At 53.9% G+C, this 19,792-nt stretch overlaps 2 protein-coding genes across 2 annotated transcripts; one reads left to right on the forward strand and one right to left on the reverse strand.

Annotated features, from left to right (window-relative positions):
* Positions 1–1,418: 1,418 nt before the first annotated feature.
* On the forward strand, positions 1,419–3,863 carry PROCR (protein C receptor). The gene is made up of 4 exons (XM_041416269.1): positions 1,419–1,585; positions 1,693–1,929; positions 2,781–3,047; positions 3,129–3,863. The coding sequence occupies exons 1-4, from the start codon at positions 1,525–1,527 to the stop codon at positions 3,239–3,241; spliced, it is 678 nt and encodes a 225-aa protein (XP_041272203.1). The 5' UTR covers positions 1,419–1,524; the 3' UTR covers positions 3,242–3,863.
* A 5,408-nt stretch (positions 3,864–9,271) lies between these two features.
* DNAJB11 (DnaJ heat shock protein family (Hsp40) member B11) lies at positions 9,272–19,540 on the reverse strand. The gene is made up of 10 exons (XM_041416387.1): positions 19,378–19,540; positions 18,990–19,146; positions 17,817–17,914; positions 16,791–16,923; positions 15,738–15,880; positions 15,075–15,157; positions 14,533–14,590; positions 13,933–14,044; positions 13,257–13,416; positions 9,272–10,136 (listed from the first exon to the last, which is right to left on the reverse strand). Exons 1-10 carry the CDS (start codon positions 19,443–19,445, stop codon positions 10,072–10,074), a joined length of 1,077 nt encoding a protein of 358 aa, XP_041272321.1. The 5' UTR covers positions 19,446–19,540; the 3' UTR covers positions 9,272–10,071.
* Positions 19,541–19,792: the final 252 nt, after the last annotated feature.

The raw sequence follows: 19,792 nt of genomic DNA on the forward strand, positions 1-19,792 counted from the left end.
CAGAAGGGACCCATGGGAATCTCATGAGGTTTAACACCACCAGGTGCTGGTGCTGCCCCTGGGTCAGGGCAACCCCCGGGATCAGTCCAGGCTGGGGATGAGCAGAGGGAGCAGCCCTGGAGAAGGACCTGGGGGTGCAGGTGGTGAGGGCTGGCCATGCCCCATCCCAGGACCCCCCTGTGCTGGGCTGATCCCCAGCAGGATGGGCAGCAGGGAAGGGATTGGGATTCTGCCCCTCTGCCCTGCTCAGGTGAGACCCCGGCTGCAGAGTTGCCCCAGCCCTGGGGCCCAGCACAGGAAGGAGCTGGAGCTGCTGGAGAGAGTCCAGAGGAGGCAGCAGGGTGAGCAGAGGGATGGAGCAGCTCTGCTGGGAGGAAAGGCTGGCACAGCTGGGTTTGTTCACCTGGAGAGGAAAAGCTCCAGGTAACCTCACTGTGGCCTTCCAGTGCCTGAAAGAGCCAACAAAGATGGAGAGAGATTATTCCCAAGGGCCCTGAGAAAGGGGAATGGCTTCAAACTGCCAGAGGAAGATTCTTCCCTGTGAGGGGGGTGAGGCCCTGGCACAGGCTGCCCACAGAAGCTGTGGCTGCCCCTGGATCCCTGGAAGTGTCCAAGGCCAGGTTGGACGGGGCTTGGAGCAACCTGGGTGTCCCTGCCTATGGCACGAGGTGGAATGAGTTGTGCTTTCATATCCCTTCCCTTCCAGCATTCCATGCCTGTGTTCCATGCCATAGCATGGATGCTATTATGTACCACCCCAGGCTGTGCCATGCTCTGCCAATGAGACAAGCTGGAGCTTTTAGCAGAAATGTCACATTTTAAAATTTTAAATTTATAATTATTTTAGGTGTAATTAGAAAACAAACCTATGGCGGTGTGGCCCTGCCATTGATTTCTCATCCCCACTGTCCAGCTCACCTACCCAGTGTCACCCCTTTCCAGGAAGCGGAGTCCTGTTGCTGGATATCCTCTCCACAGGGGAAGGGATCCTACAGGTGACCCTGAGGTGTCCCTTCGAGCGGGGGGAACCCCATGGGACCCTGCACCCTCCAGGGAATGGGATCCTGGTGGGTGCAGTGTGGTGCTGGGAGGCTGCTCCCTCCAATACTCCTCATTCCCTGGCAATGGTCCCCATCACGGTGTCCCCCTGCTCTCCCACATCCCCCAGGGGAGTGGGACAGGGCCCTGCCCAAGGAATGGGGAAACGGAGTCAGGTGCTGGCAGCTCGCCCAATTTCATCTGTGCCGGGAGGAGCTTGGAGCCTCATCCTGCATCCTCAGTCGCCGCGGGGCCCGGCACATCCGGCAGGGAAGGGGTGCGGGTGGCTCGGGTTAAGGAAATGGGAGAGACCTGGCCGGAGTCCCGCTCTCCTCCCCCCGCAGCCCCACCTCCCCGGCCCGCTTAACATCCCACGGGCCAGCCCCGGGGCCGGCAGCGTGTCCCCAGCGCGGTGCCAGGCTGAGCTCCGAGCCGGGCCAGCCCCGGGGCCAGCAGCGTGTCCCCAGCGCCGTGCCCGTCCCCACGATGCTGCGGCTGCTGCTGCTGCTGCTCGGCGGGGTCCTGGGCTGCGCAGCGGAGCAGGCGGGTAAGGCAGGGACACGGCGGTGCCTGGGAACACCGGGGTTGGCGTGGGGACACACGGGGCTCACGGCGGGTGACGGGGAGGTGGCTGATGTCCCACGTCTCCCGCAGCTCCGCTCGCCTTCACCATGCTCCAGCTGACCCGCGTCTACAAGGGCTATTCCATGTTCCGGGGGAACGCCAGTCTGAATGGGCAGCTCAGCCATCTCCTGGAAGGGAATAATGTCACCCAGGTGCTCCCGCTGGAGCCTCCGGACGCCTGGGCCCGGCGGCAGAACGAGGTGATCACCTACCTGCAGAACTTCAGGCAGCTGGTGATGCTCTTCAACAAGGAGAGACCCACCGATTGTGAGTGGTACCCGGGGGACAGGGGTGGGTGCCCCGGGAGGGGAGCCTCTTCTGCGCTGCCAGGCACGGGGGTGGCTCTGCAGGGACAGATGGGCAAAGGGATGGGGACACGGCAATGTGCAAAACCTCTCTGTGAGCAAAGGGAGCCCTTCTGTGGAGCCGGGAATTTCTTACCCGGAGCACACCCCGGGAATGGGACGATGCTCAACCTGTTGCTGCTCCTCATGAAAAGGGCTGGGGGCTGCAGCCTGTGGGGTGGTGAGGTGTAGGAGCCCTGTCTGCTCCCTGCCTGTGCTCTGCCTGCATCCCAGCTGTATCCCACTGGCACCCTGCCTGCATCCCGCAGCCTGTGGGAGCTGAGGGACGCTGCTGGTGATGGTTTTGTGCTCCAGCTCGCTCTGCCCCACAAGCCCTGCTGCATTTGCTGCTCCTGCCTGGGGTGTGCTTTCCTTTCCTTTCCTTGGTTACCCCCAAACCGGTTTTGCCGCAGCCCCACACTCCTGTACCCTTGGGGAGCCCAGTGTCACCGCGGAGTCTCTGGCATGACCCGCCCTCCCCCTCCTGGTGTCCCTGTCCCGGTGCCTCGCTCCATCCACCAGAGCCACAGGCAGCTCTGTGCCCAAAACCTCCCTCTCTGTAGAACCAGAGCTCTGCTGTGTGGAGATAAGGGAGGGAAAATAGTCCCAGCCGCTGGAAAAGCCACTGCCATGCTCAAACCGAGGCGAAGCAAAGCTGTGGGTGGCTTGGGTGGTGCTGAGGCTGTTCAAACTCAGTGCCCGGTTTGCTGCTGGTGAGGGCCACGGGGTGCTCAGGGTGGGAGTGTGGTGACCCTGTCCCCTCTGTCCCCGCAGTCACCCATCACCTGTGCTGCCACCTCGGCTGCCGCCTCTACCCCAACGGCACAGCCCAGAGCTTCTACGAGGTGACCCTCAACAGGACGGCGTTCCTCAGCTTCCACGTCCCCAGCGCCACCTGGGAGTGCCGCTGGCCCGGCGAGCTCCCGGTGGCCGCCTTCGCCCAGCAACAACTGATGAAATACCCCATAACCACCCAGGACCTGCAGTATTTCCTCAACACCACCTGTGTCAGCATCCTGGAGGTTCAGAGCGCCAGGACAGGTCCGTGGTGGGGCCGGGGTTGGGGACAGGGATGTGGTGGCGTGGCCCAGTCGTCACCTCCATCCCTCTCGCCTCTTGCAGGAAAGGTCAGCAGCCGATCGCGCACTCCGCTGGTACTGGGGCTGGTCCTGGGAAGCCTCAGCCTGCTGGGCTTGGCCCTGGGCATCTTCCTGTGCACGGGAGGGAGCTGCTAGCGTGGGCAGCTGTCCCATGTCACCCCATGGACACAGGGGACGGAGCTGGCATCTCCCCGTCAGCCATCACCACCCCGTGGAGGCAGGGGACAGACCCATCATCTCCCTGTGGAGTCAGGGATGGATCCATCATCTTCCCAAAGATCCAGCAACTCTCTGTGGATCCATCATCACCCTGGGGAGGCAGGGGCTGGTTCCATCATCCCTGCGTGGAGACAGAGGATGGATCCATCATCCCTGCATGGAGACAGAGGATGGATCCATCACCCCTCCATGGAGGCAGGGACTGAGCCCATCCCTCACAAGGGATGTGTGTCCCCAGTGCCACAGGCTTTGCTCCCCAAGGACACTGGTGGCTTCCCAGTCCTGTCCCAGCTGGACTGACGCCTCAAGCAGCCCCCAGCCCTGTGGACGGTCCTCACACCAGGCAATACACTGAGACTCCACACAGAAACACTGGGCATGCATGGAAAAATGGGGGGGAGAGGCGTGGGGAAAGCAGCAGGAGAAACTGCCATGGAGTGGTTAAAAGGATGTTGTTAAACCCTCATTCATCCCTGTTCCAGTGGGGATGGAGGGAGGATGTCACACCTTGGGTAATAAAACCATCCATCAGCTCCCACCACACCTTTGGCTGCTCTTGTTCCCCTTGGCAGCACCATGTGGGGCTGTGGATCCATCCTGGCCACAGCTGCTGGTGCTGGGTGGGCTCGTTGTCATTGCCAGCCCCTGTGCCAGACCGTGGGTTGTGTGCTGAGTTTTCCAGTCTCTGGAAAGAGACTGGTGGTGTTTGCAGGAGGGTGTTGCACCTCCTAAGCTCATTTCAACCCTCTCCCAGCTTTGGTTTGACTCAATTAAGTAATTTTCTCAACGTTTTTCATTTTCTCGTTCGGTCTGAGATGCTGAGGTCAAGTACACACAGCTGTGAGGGGACAGTTTTCCTTTTCCACAACCCAAATCCAAGCTAAAACCTGCACTCTGACTGTTTATACTTTGATTGCATGGATAAGAAACTCTTGGCCACGTTTCCCTTTCACCCAAAATGGGATTTTAAGCTCTCTTGTGCATCTCCACTGCTCCGGCAGCAGGAAGGGAGCCAGGAGCTGGCTGGGGACAGCACAGGCTTTCCTGGATTAGCTTCCAGCTCCTTCTTTTCTAAACACCCCGTGAGCAAGACAGGGTGGGATGAGGGAAGATGGGAAAAGAGATGAGGGACAGAAGGGATGCGAAGATGACCTTAGTGGTTGTCCTCATGGAGGGATGGAGGAGGAGGTCTCCAAAGCCCACATCTCATCACCCTGGCCCCCACCTCCCCCAGGCTCCTGGGGCAGGGGCTGGGGCGCTCCCCACCCTTGGCGGGCTCCGAGAGGCCGGAGAATCCAAAACAACACGGCTGAGGCACGGGAACGTCATCGCTCGGCCCTTGGAGCAGCGCCCTTGGCAGGAGCTGTGCTGTGGGCCGAGCGCTCCATGTCCCTGCCGCCAGCATCCAGGGACACCGGGGCAGTGCCCAAGGTCACACGTGCTGCATCTGCTGTCTGCAAAGGGATTCAGTCCCTTCCAGCTGGGAGAAACCACTGCATTCCCAGCTCTGCTTTGAGTTCCAGACTCAGGGCATCTCTGCTACCTGCAGATGTCCCAAGACTTGGAGTGATTCCTGATCTCAATCCCCTCTCCCTGGGCTGCAGCTCCTTGCTCTGGCTGGGATGGCTGAGTGTGGATGCTGTGGGATGCCCATGGCTGTGATGGAGCAGGGATGGCACCCAGGACTGACAGACCCAGGTGACAAGCACTGCGGGGGAGGCCTGGAACAGCAGAGCTTGCTTTGCTTTTTGCTCCAGAAATGTGTCATCTTTTGGACAGATGAGCTAGTCTGAGCTTGTCCACTTCATCCATCTCTGGAAAAGCCTTTTTCCTGCCCCCGAGCTCCCTGTGTGTGTCTGGAGAATGCTCCAGAACGGAGCTGACTCTGCTGCTGCTCTTGAGTTTCCACAAGGAACTGGGCAGTGGGGATCCCCCAAAAGTGCAGAACCCTGAGGAACAGCCTCATCTCCATTGGTGTCCATGGGCAACACACCCAAACCTGGCACCTCCATCCTGAGGGATCTCCCTGGCCGTGACATCAGTGTCCGACCTGGTGGCCAGCAGCAGAGGAGTTATGGTGGCAGCATCCACCTCCAACACATCGTAGCCCCAGAATTTCTCTTCCTCTCCCCAAAACCTTCAAGCGCCTCATGGTGGGGCCACTGAGGCCTGGCTGGGTGTGACAGCTGGGGGACAGTAGCCCAGCTGCCTCAGAACTGGGAGCTGGGCTCCTGTTCCACCACCGCTCCAACACGGCAGCCACATGCACGGCTCATCCTTTCCCAAATTTGGTTGCTCTTCCTCCCTGATCACAGCTCGGGACAGGCGCCAGTGCGTAATCCATCAGCGAGGGGTGGTTTCAATTTTCTCCTTGGAGGACTTTTGGGTTCTGCAGGAGGGTGAATGAACCCTCATGGAAGCTTCTGGCAGCTTTAACCAGCTCCCAGAGCGACCCATCCCTGTTATCTGCGGGGATTGCCGGGCAAGGCTTTGTTTTCCACGTGTGGTTTCCATCAGCCCGCTCCGCTGCCGCTGTCTTGGATAAGGGCTCAGATAAGACGCCCTAGCCTTGGTCCAACAAACGATCCTCACTTGTTCCAGTGAGGCAATGTCCATGTGCACCAGCTCTTTCCTTCACCCATCCCATGGGGAACTTGGATGGGATGGGCAGGTCACCTGTTTCCTTTTGGACATCAGCTCCCTCTGCAAGGTTGGTATCTCCATCTGTGTCCTTTGGAAGCTGCTGTGCCAAAACCAGTGATGGGCTCTGGTGCCTGCTGGGGTGGGAGGGGGGAAAAAAGTGGGGCTGATGGATCCATCTGGAAGGAAGTGGGATTATCCCTGTAAACACCTCTTACGCACTGGAGCCTGCACTGGTGTCATTGTGGCTTTTCAGGACTAAACAAACCCCATCCTTCCAAATTCCCAAAGGTCACAGTGTCACAGCCACAGATGTTTTAATTCCTGACTTTGGGACACGCTTGTTAACACCAGAGGCTGCACTGGGGATGAGGGGATCTGCTCCTAGCAGCCTCCTGCTCCCACATGGAAACGAGCAGCTCCCTGGAGAAGCCTCTCAGCACAGGGAAGGGCCGTGCTGGCCACTCCCTCCTCGCAGGGTGATCGGTGCCCAGCGCTGCCCTCTTCCCTCCTGCTCACCTCCCAGGTCAGCGGGAGGAAACGGGAGGAGAGAGCTGGCTGCTGGCCAGGAGCAGGGATCCATGGCAGGCGGGATGAAGGCAGCGGGTACCACCCATCCCACACCTCTGCCCTGCCCCGGAGGGCTGCCCTCTCCCTGGGGACTGCTCCGGAGCAAGCCAGGCTGCTCCACCAGCTCCTGCTCCTGCAATGCAGGCCAGCAGGGATGGAGACTCCTGGCTGGGAATCACAGTCAGGATTCCAGCAAAAAATCATTGCTTCACCTTCCCATTCCAGCTGGAGGTTCCCACTCCAAAGCGAGCAAACTTCTCCTGGCAACAGTCCCTTCTCCCTTCCTCCTCCACTGCCCAGTCCTGGAGCAGAAAGGTTCAGAGGGAGATAGAGACATGAAAAAACAAGATTTTTCTTTGGAAAAACCCAAGCTTGCTTGCACTGCGCCTTCAGAGACGTTTCCCTGGAAAAGTGCCTGTTTGGGAACACTTTCACCCACTTCCCAAAGTTGGGAGCAGCCTTTGGTGTGAATGAAGCCATTGGGAGGAAAGCCCTCCTCCCAAGACCCCCACACTAAGGGCTGAAACTCCTTGGAGCAGCTCCAAAACTTCACCATCCAGGCTGGGATGGGGAGTGTGGCTCTAGGTGCAGCCAGCCCACGCTGTGGAGGGACAGAAGACACGAGCAAGGCTGCAGGGCTTGATGGATATGAGGCCTGTATTCCCTCCCATCATCAACCTGCTATGGAATCCTCATCCCATCTGCTCCTTCCCCTCCCCTGGGATGGGAGGGATCCAGCCAAAGGGTGGGAACACAGCTGATGGAGGCGATGACATCTAAAAGCCAGCCTGTGGTGAGGCTCTGAAAGAACACACACAGCCCCTGGAGGTGCTGAAAGCCATTCCCTTCAGGAATAAACCAGGACCCTGTTTCAGCCAGGCCTTCCCAAAGCAGCATGGACTTCTGGGAGTGCATTCCAAGGACAAGTGTTTTCCTAGAAGAATTGAACTACATGCCTCCATCTGAATCCTCACCATTCCAAGGATTTAGGTTAAAAGAGGCCCAGGAAATTTGTGTTTATTTGTTCCAGTTTGGGAATGGCATTGTTTAGAAAGGACTGGAAATTCAAGCTGTGCATTACAGAATTCCCACCCTGGAGATTCAGTCAGGATCCTTGCTTGCTGCCAGACCAAGATGTGAACACCTAAACCTCGTGGGAAGCATTTCTATGGATAAAGGAGTCCATGTCTGCCATGACTCACTCCCACCAGCTCCATGTCACAGGAGAAGGGGACAGAAAATGCCATGGACACCCAGCACCCTCCACACCCCCAATCCTTGAAGGACAAATATTCCATAATCCTAAAACAAGCACCCTGTGAGCGGGCCAGGACCAAAACCACTGGGAACGTCTGAGCAAGCACTGCTGTTGCTGCTGGGCAAAATCATGGAAGCTCTGGAAGCTTTGGAGCTGGGAAAGGCATTGGAAGCTGGCTCCAAACACACCCCACAGCAGGGGGGGAAGGGTGGAAGGAAGCAGGGGTTTTTGGTTGGAATTTGGGGCTTTTTTTCCTGTCTTTCTCTATGCTGGTGTGCAAGCAGGGGCTCTGCAGCCATTGTTGTGTTCTCCAAAGAGTCTGGCCCCACAATGCAATAAAAACAAACCACAGGAAGGAAAGGAATTAGCAGGGAAAGGAAAGCAGCAGTGGGAACAAGGACTCAGGCCCAAAATAAACCCAGTGGCTGCTGCTGGGGGTGCAGGTAGGAGAGGTTACACAATGGAGCTTAGGGGTGAAATCCTGGCTTTTTGGATTTATTACTACAGGTGAGCAGGGTTGCAAGTGGCTGGAATAACAGGAAACAGCCCTATGCACTGGGATACGGGAAGGAATTTCTTTGAAATCTGAGGTTTCCTAGAAACTTGAACTAAGAGGGGAGCAGAGGCAAAAAGAGTGGGCATTGTGGGCAGAGGAAGCAGCCTCAGCTGGGGTTACCACTGTATCCTTATGGATTCTGAGGAGAAGCAGAGACCAAGGGTTTGGCATTGCAGGTTTGTCTCAGCTGCTCCCCAAGCCCCTGCTGTGCTCTGCCAAGGCAAATGTACACAGGATCCAACAGGAAATCTTCCCGGGGCTGCTGCTTCCCCTGCGTCACTCCCACTGGAGCTGCAGGGGTGGGTGGGACCTGCTGGACCAAGGGCAGCATGGACACAGGGGCTGTGCCCACCTCGAGCTGCTTCCTGCTCCCAAGGAAGGAAAACAGGGAATAAACTGAAAACAAAACCACCCTGAGGCTGTATCTGCTGCTCCCCAGGAGACACTTCCCTGTAGGCAAACCAGAGCCTATCCATTTCCCAAATAATTGGGAAGTAATTGGGGTAGGGAGAAGCTGGAAGGATCCCACTTTACAGCCCCCAAGATCCCTGAAGGAACTGGAAGGAGTGTGGAGCCACGTGGCATTGGGCTCTTCTCCCAGGGAACAAGCAACAGGACAAAGGCAAACAGCCTCAAGTTGCTCCAGGAGAGGTTTAGATTGGATATGACAGAAAATTCCTTCCTTAAAAGGGTGGTCAAGCACTGGCACAGCTGCCCAGGGCAGTGGTGGAGTCCCCATCCCTGGAGGGGTTTAACAGACGTGTGGATGTGACATTTTTGGATATGGGTTAAAGGTGACTTTGGCAATGCTGGGTTGCACTTTACCTCACAAGGCTTTTCCAGCCTTACTGATTCCATGATTTCTGTTGCTGCCTGGCAGAGGGAAGCCCAGGTCTGTCCCAGAAACACATCACCAGGGAGGTTTTGCCATTCCAACTCCAACAAACACTTTATTCCCATCAGCCTCACCCGTCCTCACGGAGGACAGAGCGCAGGAGGGGAGGGAGCTTTTCCAGACTGGTTCCATGTGGGGGCAACGAGGGACAACCAAGGCCATGAGGAGCCATTCCCAAATTCCACCATGACCAAGGAGTCTCTGTTAAACTGGTGCAACTTCAAATTTCTGACCAATTTTTGGGACTTGGTAGTTAGGAGAGCCCACAGAGGCCTTGAAAGACTCTTTTCCCAATCGGTTTTGGGGTCTAACACAGTCCAGTGCACTTCCAACAGCATCAGTATTCCTGCCCCAAAACCAGACTCTCAACCAGTACCGCACTCTGGACTCAGAGGGGAAGGGGAGGAAGGGCTGGCCTTAAAAATATCACCCCAAAACAACAGGAATTTGGAAGAAATTTACACAAAGGACATAAAAAGCAGGAGCAGCTATGAAAATATGTTGAGATGGCCAAGAAAAGTCACATCAAAATATATTTAAAAACCGGAATTCCAATCTGTGTGGAATTTAAAACTCCTTTCCCCACCTATGTTTTCCTGCTCAAGGAATCTCTGTTGTTCCAGGACGTGGAACATGATAGGCAGCACCAGTTATGTCCTGAAAAAGTATTTCCCCAAACTCTGAGCACTTCCATAATTTACAAACCAAAGATGAGCTAAACCTCAACCATTGCCCCCCTCCCTCTTCCCCCTTCTACACTGGGCAGGAGAAAAGACTGCAAACAAATCTGACTTTGCATTTCCAGGGAAGTCCAGTTTTTCCACACATCAATATCCCTGCAATCCGTTGTAGACCTTCTGCACTGATCCTTGCTTCAACAGCTGCTTGAGACCTGCAAAGGAAGGGAGAGCGTCACACGCAGAGCACAGCAAAGATGTCAGGATGATTCTTCCAGCACTTCTTCCCCATTCCTGAAATCCCATACACGAAACACTCCAAGGAATGGGCAGTTCAAGGATTTGTCAGTATCAAATTGTTACCAAACAGGCTAAGGAGTGAGTCAGCCCTTAAATCCATAATAGCTCATCTCCTGGGGTCGGCACGACAGGGAAGGGCTGGCAGGTCTCCACTGCTGCTTAAAGGGCAAGCCCACATGGAGCAGAGGAAGCAGAGTGGCAAGGGTGGATGTGTCACTGTTTTTCCAGAGATTAGAGAGGGAGTCCCCTCTGATTAACTCAGCCTGGTCACTCACTGCCCTGGAGCCCCTCAGGACACAGCTCAGAGCAGCCTCAGAAACCACTGAGCCCAAAACAGAGGGAAACTCCCAACACTGTGGGCAACCTTCAAATAACTAAAAGGAGGACATCGAGGGCTGGAGCGTGTCCAGGGAAGGGAATGGAGCTGGGAAAGGGGCTGGAACACCAGGAGTGGCTGAGGGAGCTGGGAAAGGGGCTCAGCCTGGAGAAAAGGAGGCTCAGGGGGAACCTTCTGGCTCTGCACAACTCCCTGACAGGAGGGGACAGCCGGGGGTGGTCAGACTCTGCTCAGGGGAGCAAGGGACAGGATGAGAGGAAATGGCCTCGAGTTGCTCCAGGGGAGGTTTAGATTGACTATCAGTAATGAAACCAACCAATTTACTTGTACAGAAGAAAATTCCAACCTTTCAGGCATGCAAATCCTTCAGGAAATCCTGCTAAAAAACAATTTGTCTCCCTGCAACCCTTGTCCTGCTTGACTATCCTTAAGCCTTTTTGCCTACACATTCTACTGTCCTTGAAAACCAGTGATGGGATGCACAAGGGTCACAGTAGCTTTGTTAAAGTACTGGAAAACTGCCCTGGAAGTAGTAACTGGAAGCATGACATCTCTCTGCCAGGCAAGAGCTTTTCATGTTCCTTGCCTGATGACCAGAGATTCCTGAACTTTTTTCACAAACACCAGGACAAAGTGAACCCCTGTCTAGAAGCTGCTCATTATTAGGAACAGGTCATTCTCCAAGGCAAATTCACTTCCTCTCCTGCATCCAGAGGAGCCTCCAAGTCACTTTCCAGCTGGTGGGTGACAGGATGTGGCTCCTGGATGTCTGGTTCTTAAAAAGGAAGGCTGTAACTGGAGAAAGGTGTGCTCCAGGAACCCTGAAAAAATTTGGATTAGCACCATCCCACACCTCATTTCCCAGCAGCTCCCACACCTCTGGCAGAACACCCTCAGTAGTGCACAGGATATTTCAACATGTACCCGAGGTTTAATCAGGAATTCCAACCAGGCATCCTAACAATTGGTGCTACTGCACTTCAGGCACTTTTTATTGGAGTCTGAAGTCAATTTTTCCTTTGAGATGTTGCTGATACCAACTAAAAGTGACAGGTTACAATACAGAGGGAGAGGAAGCTCTCATCAGCAGTGATCAAGTCCCACTGCAGGAAAGAAGGGATATTATTTCTGTGACTCCAAAGCTGGGGGTGGTGCTCTTGGAGGCAGTTATCTTCTGACAGCCCCAGGAGCTGGATATGTGGTCAGGAGATAAGAAATGAGGACCACTGCCAACAACAAGGAAAAAAGGGATGTTTTGAATTCTGAAGCCCACAGTTTTCCATTGATTGTGTACACTGAGCTGCTGCCACACACAGGGATAGACCTATTCCCTCATAAAACTCCTGATATCATGGATGTTTGGAGATACCCAGCACACAGAAAGGCATCTGACTGCCTATCCAGTCAGCTTCCCCAGGGAAATGTGGAATTGCTTTGGGAGGGAAATAAACACCCAAGGCCCTGTGCCTGAACACACCCATGCCAGTGCCATCATCCCTGTTCCCGGATATCCGCAGAGGTGTGTGAGCAATTCTGTCAGAAACACGGAGGCTTCTGTCACTGCTCCTTGCCCAGTGTCCTCTAAACTGCCAAGAGCAACAGTTGGAATAACCTCACATCTGTTTCAGAGCTGCTACTGCCTGATGAAGCTTCTGGAAGGGCAGCAGAGCCTGGACTGAGACTCCACAGTGAGGAGGCCGTTGTGCCCTGTACAACATTCTTGGAACAAGAGGGAAAGCCCAGGGATAAAACCATGAAGCAGGATCACTCTAAGCCCAGCCCAGAGGTACACACCTCCCAGCTCAAACAGCTGCAGGAAGAGCCTCAGGACATCTGAAGCTGCAGCCACCAACTGGACTGCACAGGGCAGCTGGCAGAGTGTGGCCAAAGCAGCGGAATAAAACCCACCCAGTGCTTGGCTTCCCACTACAAACTTGAGGAGTCCAGGAAATCCACTTAAAGAAGTCAATCCACTTCAGAAGAAGCTCTAGAAGAAGTTCTGGGGATGGGGATTTCCTGAAGAGCTGCACTAGTACATGCCAGGAATATCTTTGTCCTGTGGCAGAGGATGAGGCCCTTGATTCCTACTCTGATGTGGAACAGCAGAACCACAGAGGCTGCTGGAGCAAAGAATTCCCCCTGCTGGGAGTACAGGATTTAAGGATTTACCCTTCTGGCAATTTTAGTATTCCTACATGGTTCATCAGGTTTCTATTTGAAGCTGAGCAGCAGATCTGTCCTAGAGGGAGTAGGGTGGAAGGAGCTGTGGGAAGGAACAACCCTTCTCCTGACACAGTGTGACACTCCTTACCCTCAGCAGCAGAGGCATTTCCACAAGTCTTGCCTCCAAGAAAGTAGCGGCAGGGGCTGGAAAACCCTTTGTGATCCCATTCCAGCCGAGGCAAAGCAGACAGAGGCTGAGCCCAGCAAGGCTGTGGGGTCACACAGATGGGCAGCACCAAAACAAAACACCTGCAAACTTGCCAAGAGCTGCATTCCAGCAGCAGCACATCCCAACCTCAGCCACAACCGCAGCAGCCAAGCTTCCTCTCTTCCAAGGGAAGTGGGAGTTCATCACAGGCCATCAGCCAACTGTGATATGTTGGACAAGGGGCACAGGGACAGGACAGCCCCTCCTGGCTGCTCCAGCCCCTGGAGGGGCTGTGCCAGGCTCAGGCTGAGGGCTCTGGGCACGCACCTTCCCGCTGCTCCGGCGTCAGCTGCTCCTTGGGGAACTCCACGTCGAAGGTGATTATTAGGGAGCCTTTGATGTTGTTGTTATCAAAGTTTGGAAGACCTTCTCCTTTCTTCCACAGCTTGGCGCCAGGTTTTGTGGTTTTATCCCTCACAATGTGAACCTGGAGAGAAAAGGAAATTTAGAACATTAGTGGTGTTACAGGATCCCAGGATCACTGAGGTTGGGAAAGACTTCCAAGATCACTGAGTCCAAGCCAAGACTGACTCTGACCTTGTCAACACAGCACTGAGGGCCACATCCAGATGTTCCTTGGACACCTCCAGGGACGGGGACTCCACCACCTCCCTGGGCAGCCCATGTTATGTGTGTGCACTCCAATACTCCAACACTCTTTCCAACCCACTGGAAAGCTCCAACTGGCATTGATTCCTTGCCAAAACCAGCGATATCCCATGGGTCCAGGCTGTTTTACCGGACACATGCCAGAACTAACACCACCCTCTGCTGGGACAGCTCACAGGAAGTGAGGCACACACTGTGCACCCCTCACAGAGATTCCACTGGCCTGGAATGCTCCAACAGAGGGAATACTGTAGATAACCAGACCCTGAGCAAGCCAACCCTCAGCACGGAGCTGCAGGTGAATTTGGGATGCACACAACACCCTGGGCCTCACCTTGTGCCCATCCAAGTGGGCAATATCCATCTCAAAGCCTGTCAGTGCCTCGACCAGCGAGATTGTCACGTTTGTGTACAAGTCATCTCCTCTCCTTTCAAACACTGGGTGCCTGTGGAAATAAGAGCCATTCAACTTTACTCCTTCACCAGAGGGGAAACAGGTCCTTGAGCTCCTTTCCTTCTATTTGGGAGTTTGAAGAAATCAAAAATAGGAGGGGAAGTGAGGAATGAATCAAATTTAGCCTCATTTTCCTGTGTAAGATATGCACTGATAAGTGTCTTTTCTATTTCAAGGGCACTGAGTGGTGAGGTGTGGCAAGAAGTCCTGACTCACACAGCAATTTTCTTAGTAGTGCATTTCCTTACAAGATTGTGTGCTAGAAAAAATGAGATATTTATTCTGAATCACACATGGCGAATTCAAGCCAAAAAAATAAAATACTTTGATAATTCCACTTTTAACAGCATCAAGTCCAGCTCCTCCAGCACCACGAGGGCTGAGCATCCTGCACAGCCCTGAGTGCCAGACCTGCACCTGCCCTGCTGAATGACAAGCTCCATCTGGCAAAGCAAGAGCCTAACTAGGCTGGAGACTTACTTAAGAACTTTTATTCGGAAGCGCAAATCTCCTGGCTCCCCATCCACGTGGGGCTCACCTGTGGGGGAGAAAGAAAAGTTTTGTTTAAAGAAAATAGTTAGCATGAGTGGAGAGACAAGCAGGATATTACAGACTTGCAACTCACAAGTCAAAGGAAAAAAAAACCCAACTAATTGACATTTACATGACCAAAATTCTGTTTAAACATCTCCTAAAGAGCTTAGGGCTTTATGGGTGTTGCCTCAGCAAGGTCACACCTCTGCTTTTCTGGAAGACCTGTCTGCATGTTAATGATGTCCTTTAGTCACTGAAGGGCAAGAGGGGATCCTTTCAAAGGCTCAAGCCTGGAGCAGATGCTCAGGTGTTGTGCATGTCCCCACTCCCAGCTAAGGGAGTGGAACTGTGTTATCCAGACTAGGAACGTGCTCCTGGATTTCAGCACATGCAGAGAACACAGCACTTCCAGCCACATGGGGGGCTTGGCACTGCCAGTGCCAGAGAACCACGGAGGAGGAGCAGCTCAGAGCTGAGCACACACTCACCTTCCCCAATGAAGGGATACTCCATGCCATCCCTCACCCCCGGCTCTATCTCCACTTCCAGCGTCCGCTCCTCATTCACCAGCCTGAAAATGGGAAGAGCAGCCCAGCACTCAGTTTTCAGCTTTATTTATTTATGTCAACTTCATCTCAATTTTTAATTTGTGTCCCTGGGGCAATGAGAACACCCCCACAAGCTCACACATGCTCTCCTTGCTCACATCTAAAGCAAGAGAGTCAGAGCTGCCTTTCTGCTGAGCTCAGACTCAGGCAGTAGAGAAGGTGAAGTTGTAAGCTCCCAAATACACAGTCAGCATCAGGGGGTGTGACTACAGCATGGCATTCCATATCCAGCTGTTCCCAGCTGCGTGCTTCCCACTCAGATTCAGCTGTGGAACTTCCACTGCAGTGTGACTGTGCAAGGAATAAAAGGCTGGAAGAGGAAACTGGGGAGCTCTACATCCAACAGATGCAAGAATCAAGAGCGGCTCCCGGGAAGTGAGAAGCCGGTGTTAAACCTTCCCAAAGTCCCCGGCTCTCCCTGGGAACACAGGCGCGTTCCCCCACCTAGCGGTGGGTTTTGGAATACACATCCCTATATTGATGTCACCACATAAAATCACGGAATTTAGGATTCTGTGGAGCAGGAACGAGCACCAAACTCACTTGACGTTGGGACATTCATCACAAACAACTTCCTGAGTCATCTGGAAGCGCCCAGGCCCCAGCTGGGTGGTTCTCATCTCCTGCCTGCAGTTGCATTTCCGTTTGCCAGGTGCCTGTCTTGCCACTGGCTTGTTCCTGACAACCTGCAGGGAAGAGGGAGAGGCTGATGTCAGTGTTCCTGGGCCTCCATAAGGGTCTGGATTTCTCTGAACAGAGAATGGTTTGGGTTGGAAGGGACCTTAAAGATCACCTAATTCCAGCCTTGTGCCATGGGCAGGGACATGTTGTTCGTGTGGTGCTGCCACAACAGCTGCAAATGTGGCCTTGGCAAAACAATGACAAGTTTTCACCTTGTGATCACATGTTAAACACCAAAAAAACTCTCTCTGACATCACTATTGCCATTCTCTTTCCACACTTTTCCACACAGGAAAGGTAACACTGGGATGGAACACCCCACACTTTGGTTATGACACTTCCTTGTCCCACACAATGAGTAAATTATCTGGAGTTCCCCCAACAGCCACAGCATAAAATCAACCAAGGGGAAGCCAACATGCAGACAGGAGGGATTGTCAGCACCAGAGATGGAGCTTGCTTGAAAGAAGATAATAATTTTCCACATACTTTTCTCAGTTATATAATCTGGAAACTTGCAGTGACATGTTTGGCCTTAGAAGGAGACTGAAAAATCCTCAATGTGGTTTTACAAGAATTGCAAAGTGAATTTGAAGCTTATGAGCAGCCCCTCAAATATCCCTACATTCTACAGAGGGACAATTTACACCTCTTCCAACTGGGCTGCTGCACTAATCAAGCTGAGCTGGTGACTGACAACCAACAAATCAGTATTATCACACTTTATGGAGACACTGCCAGATGCAAAAGGTGAATAAATGGGTGTTTTCTTCAATAAACTACAGGAAATAGCACCACAACATCCTCCACTGCCAGACACAGAAGAGGAGCATCTATTTCAGCTCTAATTTTTGGGATAAGATATTCTGAACTCTGGTCAGGCACCTCAAACCTGGGAACAAGAGGTGAACTTACTTCTACAAAGTTTCCTGAATACACCTCCTCCAGTGTGACCTCCAGGTCCACAATGATGTCACTTCCTCGGGGAATATTCCTGTCTTGCTGGCGAGGGTTCCCTCCAAACATGAATCCAAAGTCCCCAAAGAAACTGGAGTTAAACACACTGGTTAGGTCAGGAAGAAATTCTGGGCAAATGCTTCTACTCCACTAAAAAGCAGCCTCCTCAGAGTCCTAAAGCTCCAGAGTAAACCCAAGAACCTCTTCTTGCTCCTACAGAACACAACTGAAGTCTTCAAACACAGCAGCCATTTTGGAGGAGTTTTCTGCACTAAAACCACCAAAATTTGGAGCAGAACACTCAAAATCTGACCTCTCCACACTGCACTGCTGCTCAGCTGCCACCACCAAAAGCTGTAAACTCTCTGAGTAGCACTACAAGTCACTGCTAGCAGGATGGTTTACAGCAGTTTGAGGAGAAGAAGGATGAGGAAAACTCCCTAGGAATCCTGCACATGGTCCCTCAGAACAGAGCAGAGCAGCAGTGCAAGTCCTCACCCAGGATTACAGGGCATTATCCAAAGGGGCAGAAAATCAGGCTCTGTCCAAGCAATGTGCAAGTGCCTTTGGTTTTTAATGCTCCAAATTCTACAGGGGCTGTGCAAGTAACCACAGCATTACTTTGCAGAAGGAAAAGTGTCCCCAAAGTGATGAGTGACAACAGGTTAAGCCCCAGTCACACACGGAGATAACCTGAGAAAGCTTCCACATGTTTGAAGCAGGTGCTGCACCTGAAAAATCACCCACAGTGGCCAGAGGTGCCCACGTGGGCAGTATTTATTGGTTCCTGTTTGCAGCAAGGAGTGGGGCACACCAAAACTGGAAATTGCATGTGGGATACCCACTGTAAATGTATTTTTTCAAATTCTCAACTTGCACATCAGAGACCCTGGGCCAGGTAAAAACCCCATCAAAAGGGTGCTTGAGCATCACAGAATCAGAGCAGCAGCTGCAGGACAGCCCAAAAGGGTTAAAACTCCTTACTGGGAGAAGATGTCTCCGTGGGAGCTCTGGTGCCCATCCTTCAGGCCCTCCTCTCCATAGGCATCGTACTGCTTCCTCTTCTCCTCGTCTGACAGCACCTGGAAAAGGCAGGGATGGAGGAAAGGCTCATCTGGAGCTGAGGGGAGGTGTTGGACAAGGCTCTGAGGGCCCCCAGCACTTTTCCCTGGGGACTCTACAGGAGCCCTGCTTGCTGTGCTGTCTGGAAAAGTTAAGCACACAACAAGTATATTTCATTCATTAAAAAAAGCAGGAGAAGCCTGGAAAACATAAACATTGAGTTTATCTTAAATATTAAAAAAAGAATCAGAAGGAAAACTCAAATTCTACAAAGTAGGACATGCTGAGGCAAACCATTACATACCACCATTTCTATGTCTCAGCCATGACTTTTAAGCATCAAATTTATTTCCTAAGTTTTGATCTTTGCTCTTTCCTGCCTCAGAGATCCAGAAGTCTCTGGTCACATTTAGTCTTCCTTGCCCTTCCTCCCCCATTGATCATATTTGGAAAAGCCAGAGATGGCAGGTTGGCTTTACAGGGAGAGGATGGAAAGCAACCTGTCCTACCTTCCAAGGTGTTTGTGTTTAGCCAGGAGAGCTTGGAAATCCTTCTGCTGAGTTAGCTGTGGGACACAGTGAGTTGATTTGGTTGTTTTGGGTGAAATGGAACCAGAATTGAGTGTCCCTTATAAAGCAACTTGGTATGCTCTGGATCCTTGTTTTTCATGTGGGAGAGGAACTGGATGTATTAACAGGGGCAGGATGGAATTTGGTGTAGTAATAGGGGGAGGATGGAAATTGATGAGAAGGAGAAGGAAGAAAGGGAATTTGATCCCTGCCTATGGCAAAGGGATGGAATGAGACCCCTTCCAACCTAAACCATCCTGGGATTCTGTGATAATAAGAGATGTGGGATGGAATTCAATATATTAACAGGGGGAAGATGGAATTTCACACAGTAACAGGGAAAAGCCGGATTCTAGCTGCATCCTATGGGAAGAGCCTTTAACTCCCCACAAACCTCCATTCCCACCCCCTGAACGCTCCAGGATGAATCCTCACGAGTCTCAAAGGCCAAGCTCCAGCCTGTTTTACTGTGAGCCTCATCCACCCTTCCCAGCCCGGGGAGGACATTCCCGGCTCCCGGCCTCACCTCGTAGGCAGCGCCCAGGTCCTGGAACTTCTCCTGCGCCCGGGGATCGTCGGGGTTCCTGTCGGGATGGAGCTGCAGCGCCAGTTTGCGATAGGCCTTCTTGATGTCCTTGATGGAGGCGCCGCGGGACACCCCCAGGATCTTGTAGAAGTCTCTCCTGTGGGGGGAGAGAGAAGGTGAGGGAAGAGGAACGGGGAGAGCGTGTAGGAGAACGGGGATGGGAGAGAGGGGAGGGAGAGGGCATGGGAGGGAGACGGGAAGGGTGAGAGGAAGCAGAGCGATGAGGGGAAGCAAGCGGGGTCCCGTCAGCACCGCGGCCGCCGACCCCGAGCAGGGGAAGGCCTGGGCTGAGGCGGACCCCCGAGGCCCGTGGGCGCGGCGCACTCACCCCGCGGCGGCCTCCCCGCAGAGGCAGAGCAGGAGGAGGCAGAGGCGGCCGATCCAGGCGGGGGCCATGGCGGGCCCGGCCCTGCCGGCTGAGGGGGAGCGGCGGGAGCGGCGCGTCCTGGCGGCACCGCAGCGCCCCGGCGGCCGCCGCCAGCCAATGGCGGCGCGGGGGGTTCCACGCCAGCCAATCCGAGCGCGCCGCCGCGCCCCACCAGCCAATGGGCTGCTCACACTTCACCGCCGCCGGCCAATCGCCTGCCGGAGCGTCGCCGCCGAGCGCGCCGGCCACGCCCCGCCGTCTCTCCAGGGTGACTTCCTCTCTAACAGCCAATCAGCGAGCGCACAGCTTCTTCCCTCCCCCGCTCCGGCACTCTCAGCCAATGGGCAGCGGCTCCCGGCAGGCGGGAAGAGCCGTC

This window comes from Onychostruthus taczanowskii, unplaced genomic scaffold, assembly GCF_017590055.1.
Source record: "Onychostruthus taczanowskii isolate IOZ18803 unplaced genomic scaffold, ASM1759005v1 scaffold51, whole genome shotgun sequence".
Lineage (NCBI taxonomy): Eukaryota > Metazoa > Chordata > Aves > Passeriformes > Passeridae > Onychostruthus > Onychostruthus taczanowskii.

Bases quoted from the DNA above. Each gene is read 5' to 3' on its own strand.
- PROCR (XM_041416269.1), top strand. From the start codon at position 1,525: ATGCTGCGGCTGCTGCTGCTGCTGCTCGGCGGGGTCCTGGGCTGCGCA. The intron at 1,586-1,692 runs GTAAGGCAGGGA...CGTCTCCCGCAG, and splicing joins CTGCGCAGCGGAGCAGGCGG to CTCCGCTCGCCTTCACCATG. The intron at 1,930-2,780 runs GTGAGTGGTACC...CTGTCCCCGCAG, and splicing joins CAAGGAGAGACCCACCGATT to TCACCCATCACCTGTGCTGC.
- DNAJB11 (XM_041416387.1), bottom strand. From the start codon at position 19,445: ATGGCCCCCGCCTGGATCGGCCGCCTCTGCCTCCTCCTGCTCTGCCTC. The intron at 17,915-18,989 runs GTGAGGCCGGGA...TGCCTTTTCCAG, and splicing joins ACCTGGGCGCTGCCTACGAG to GTGCTGTCAGACGAGGAGAA. The intron at 15,881-16,790 runs GTAAGTTCACCT...TCTTCCCTGCAG, and splicing joins ATTCAGGAAACTTTGTAGAA to GTTGTCAGGAACAAGCCAGT.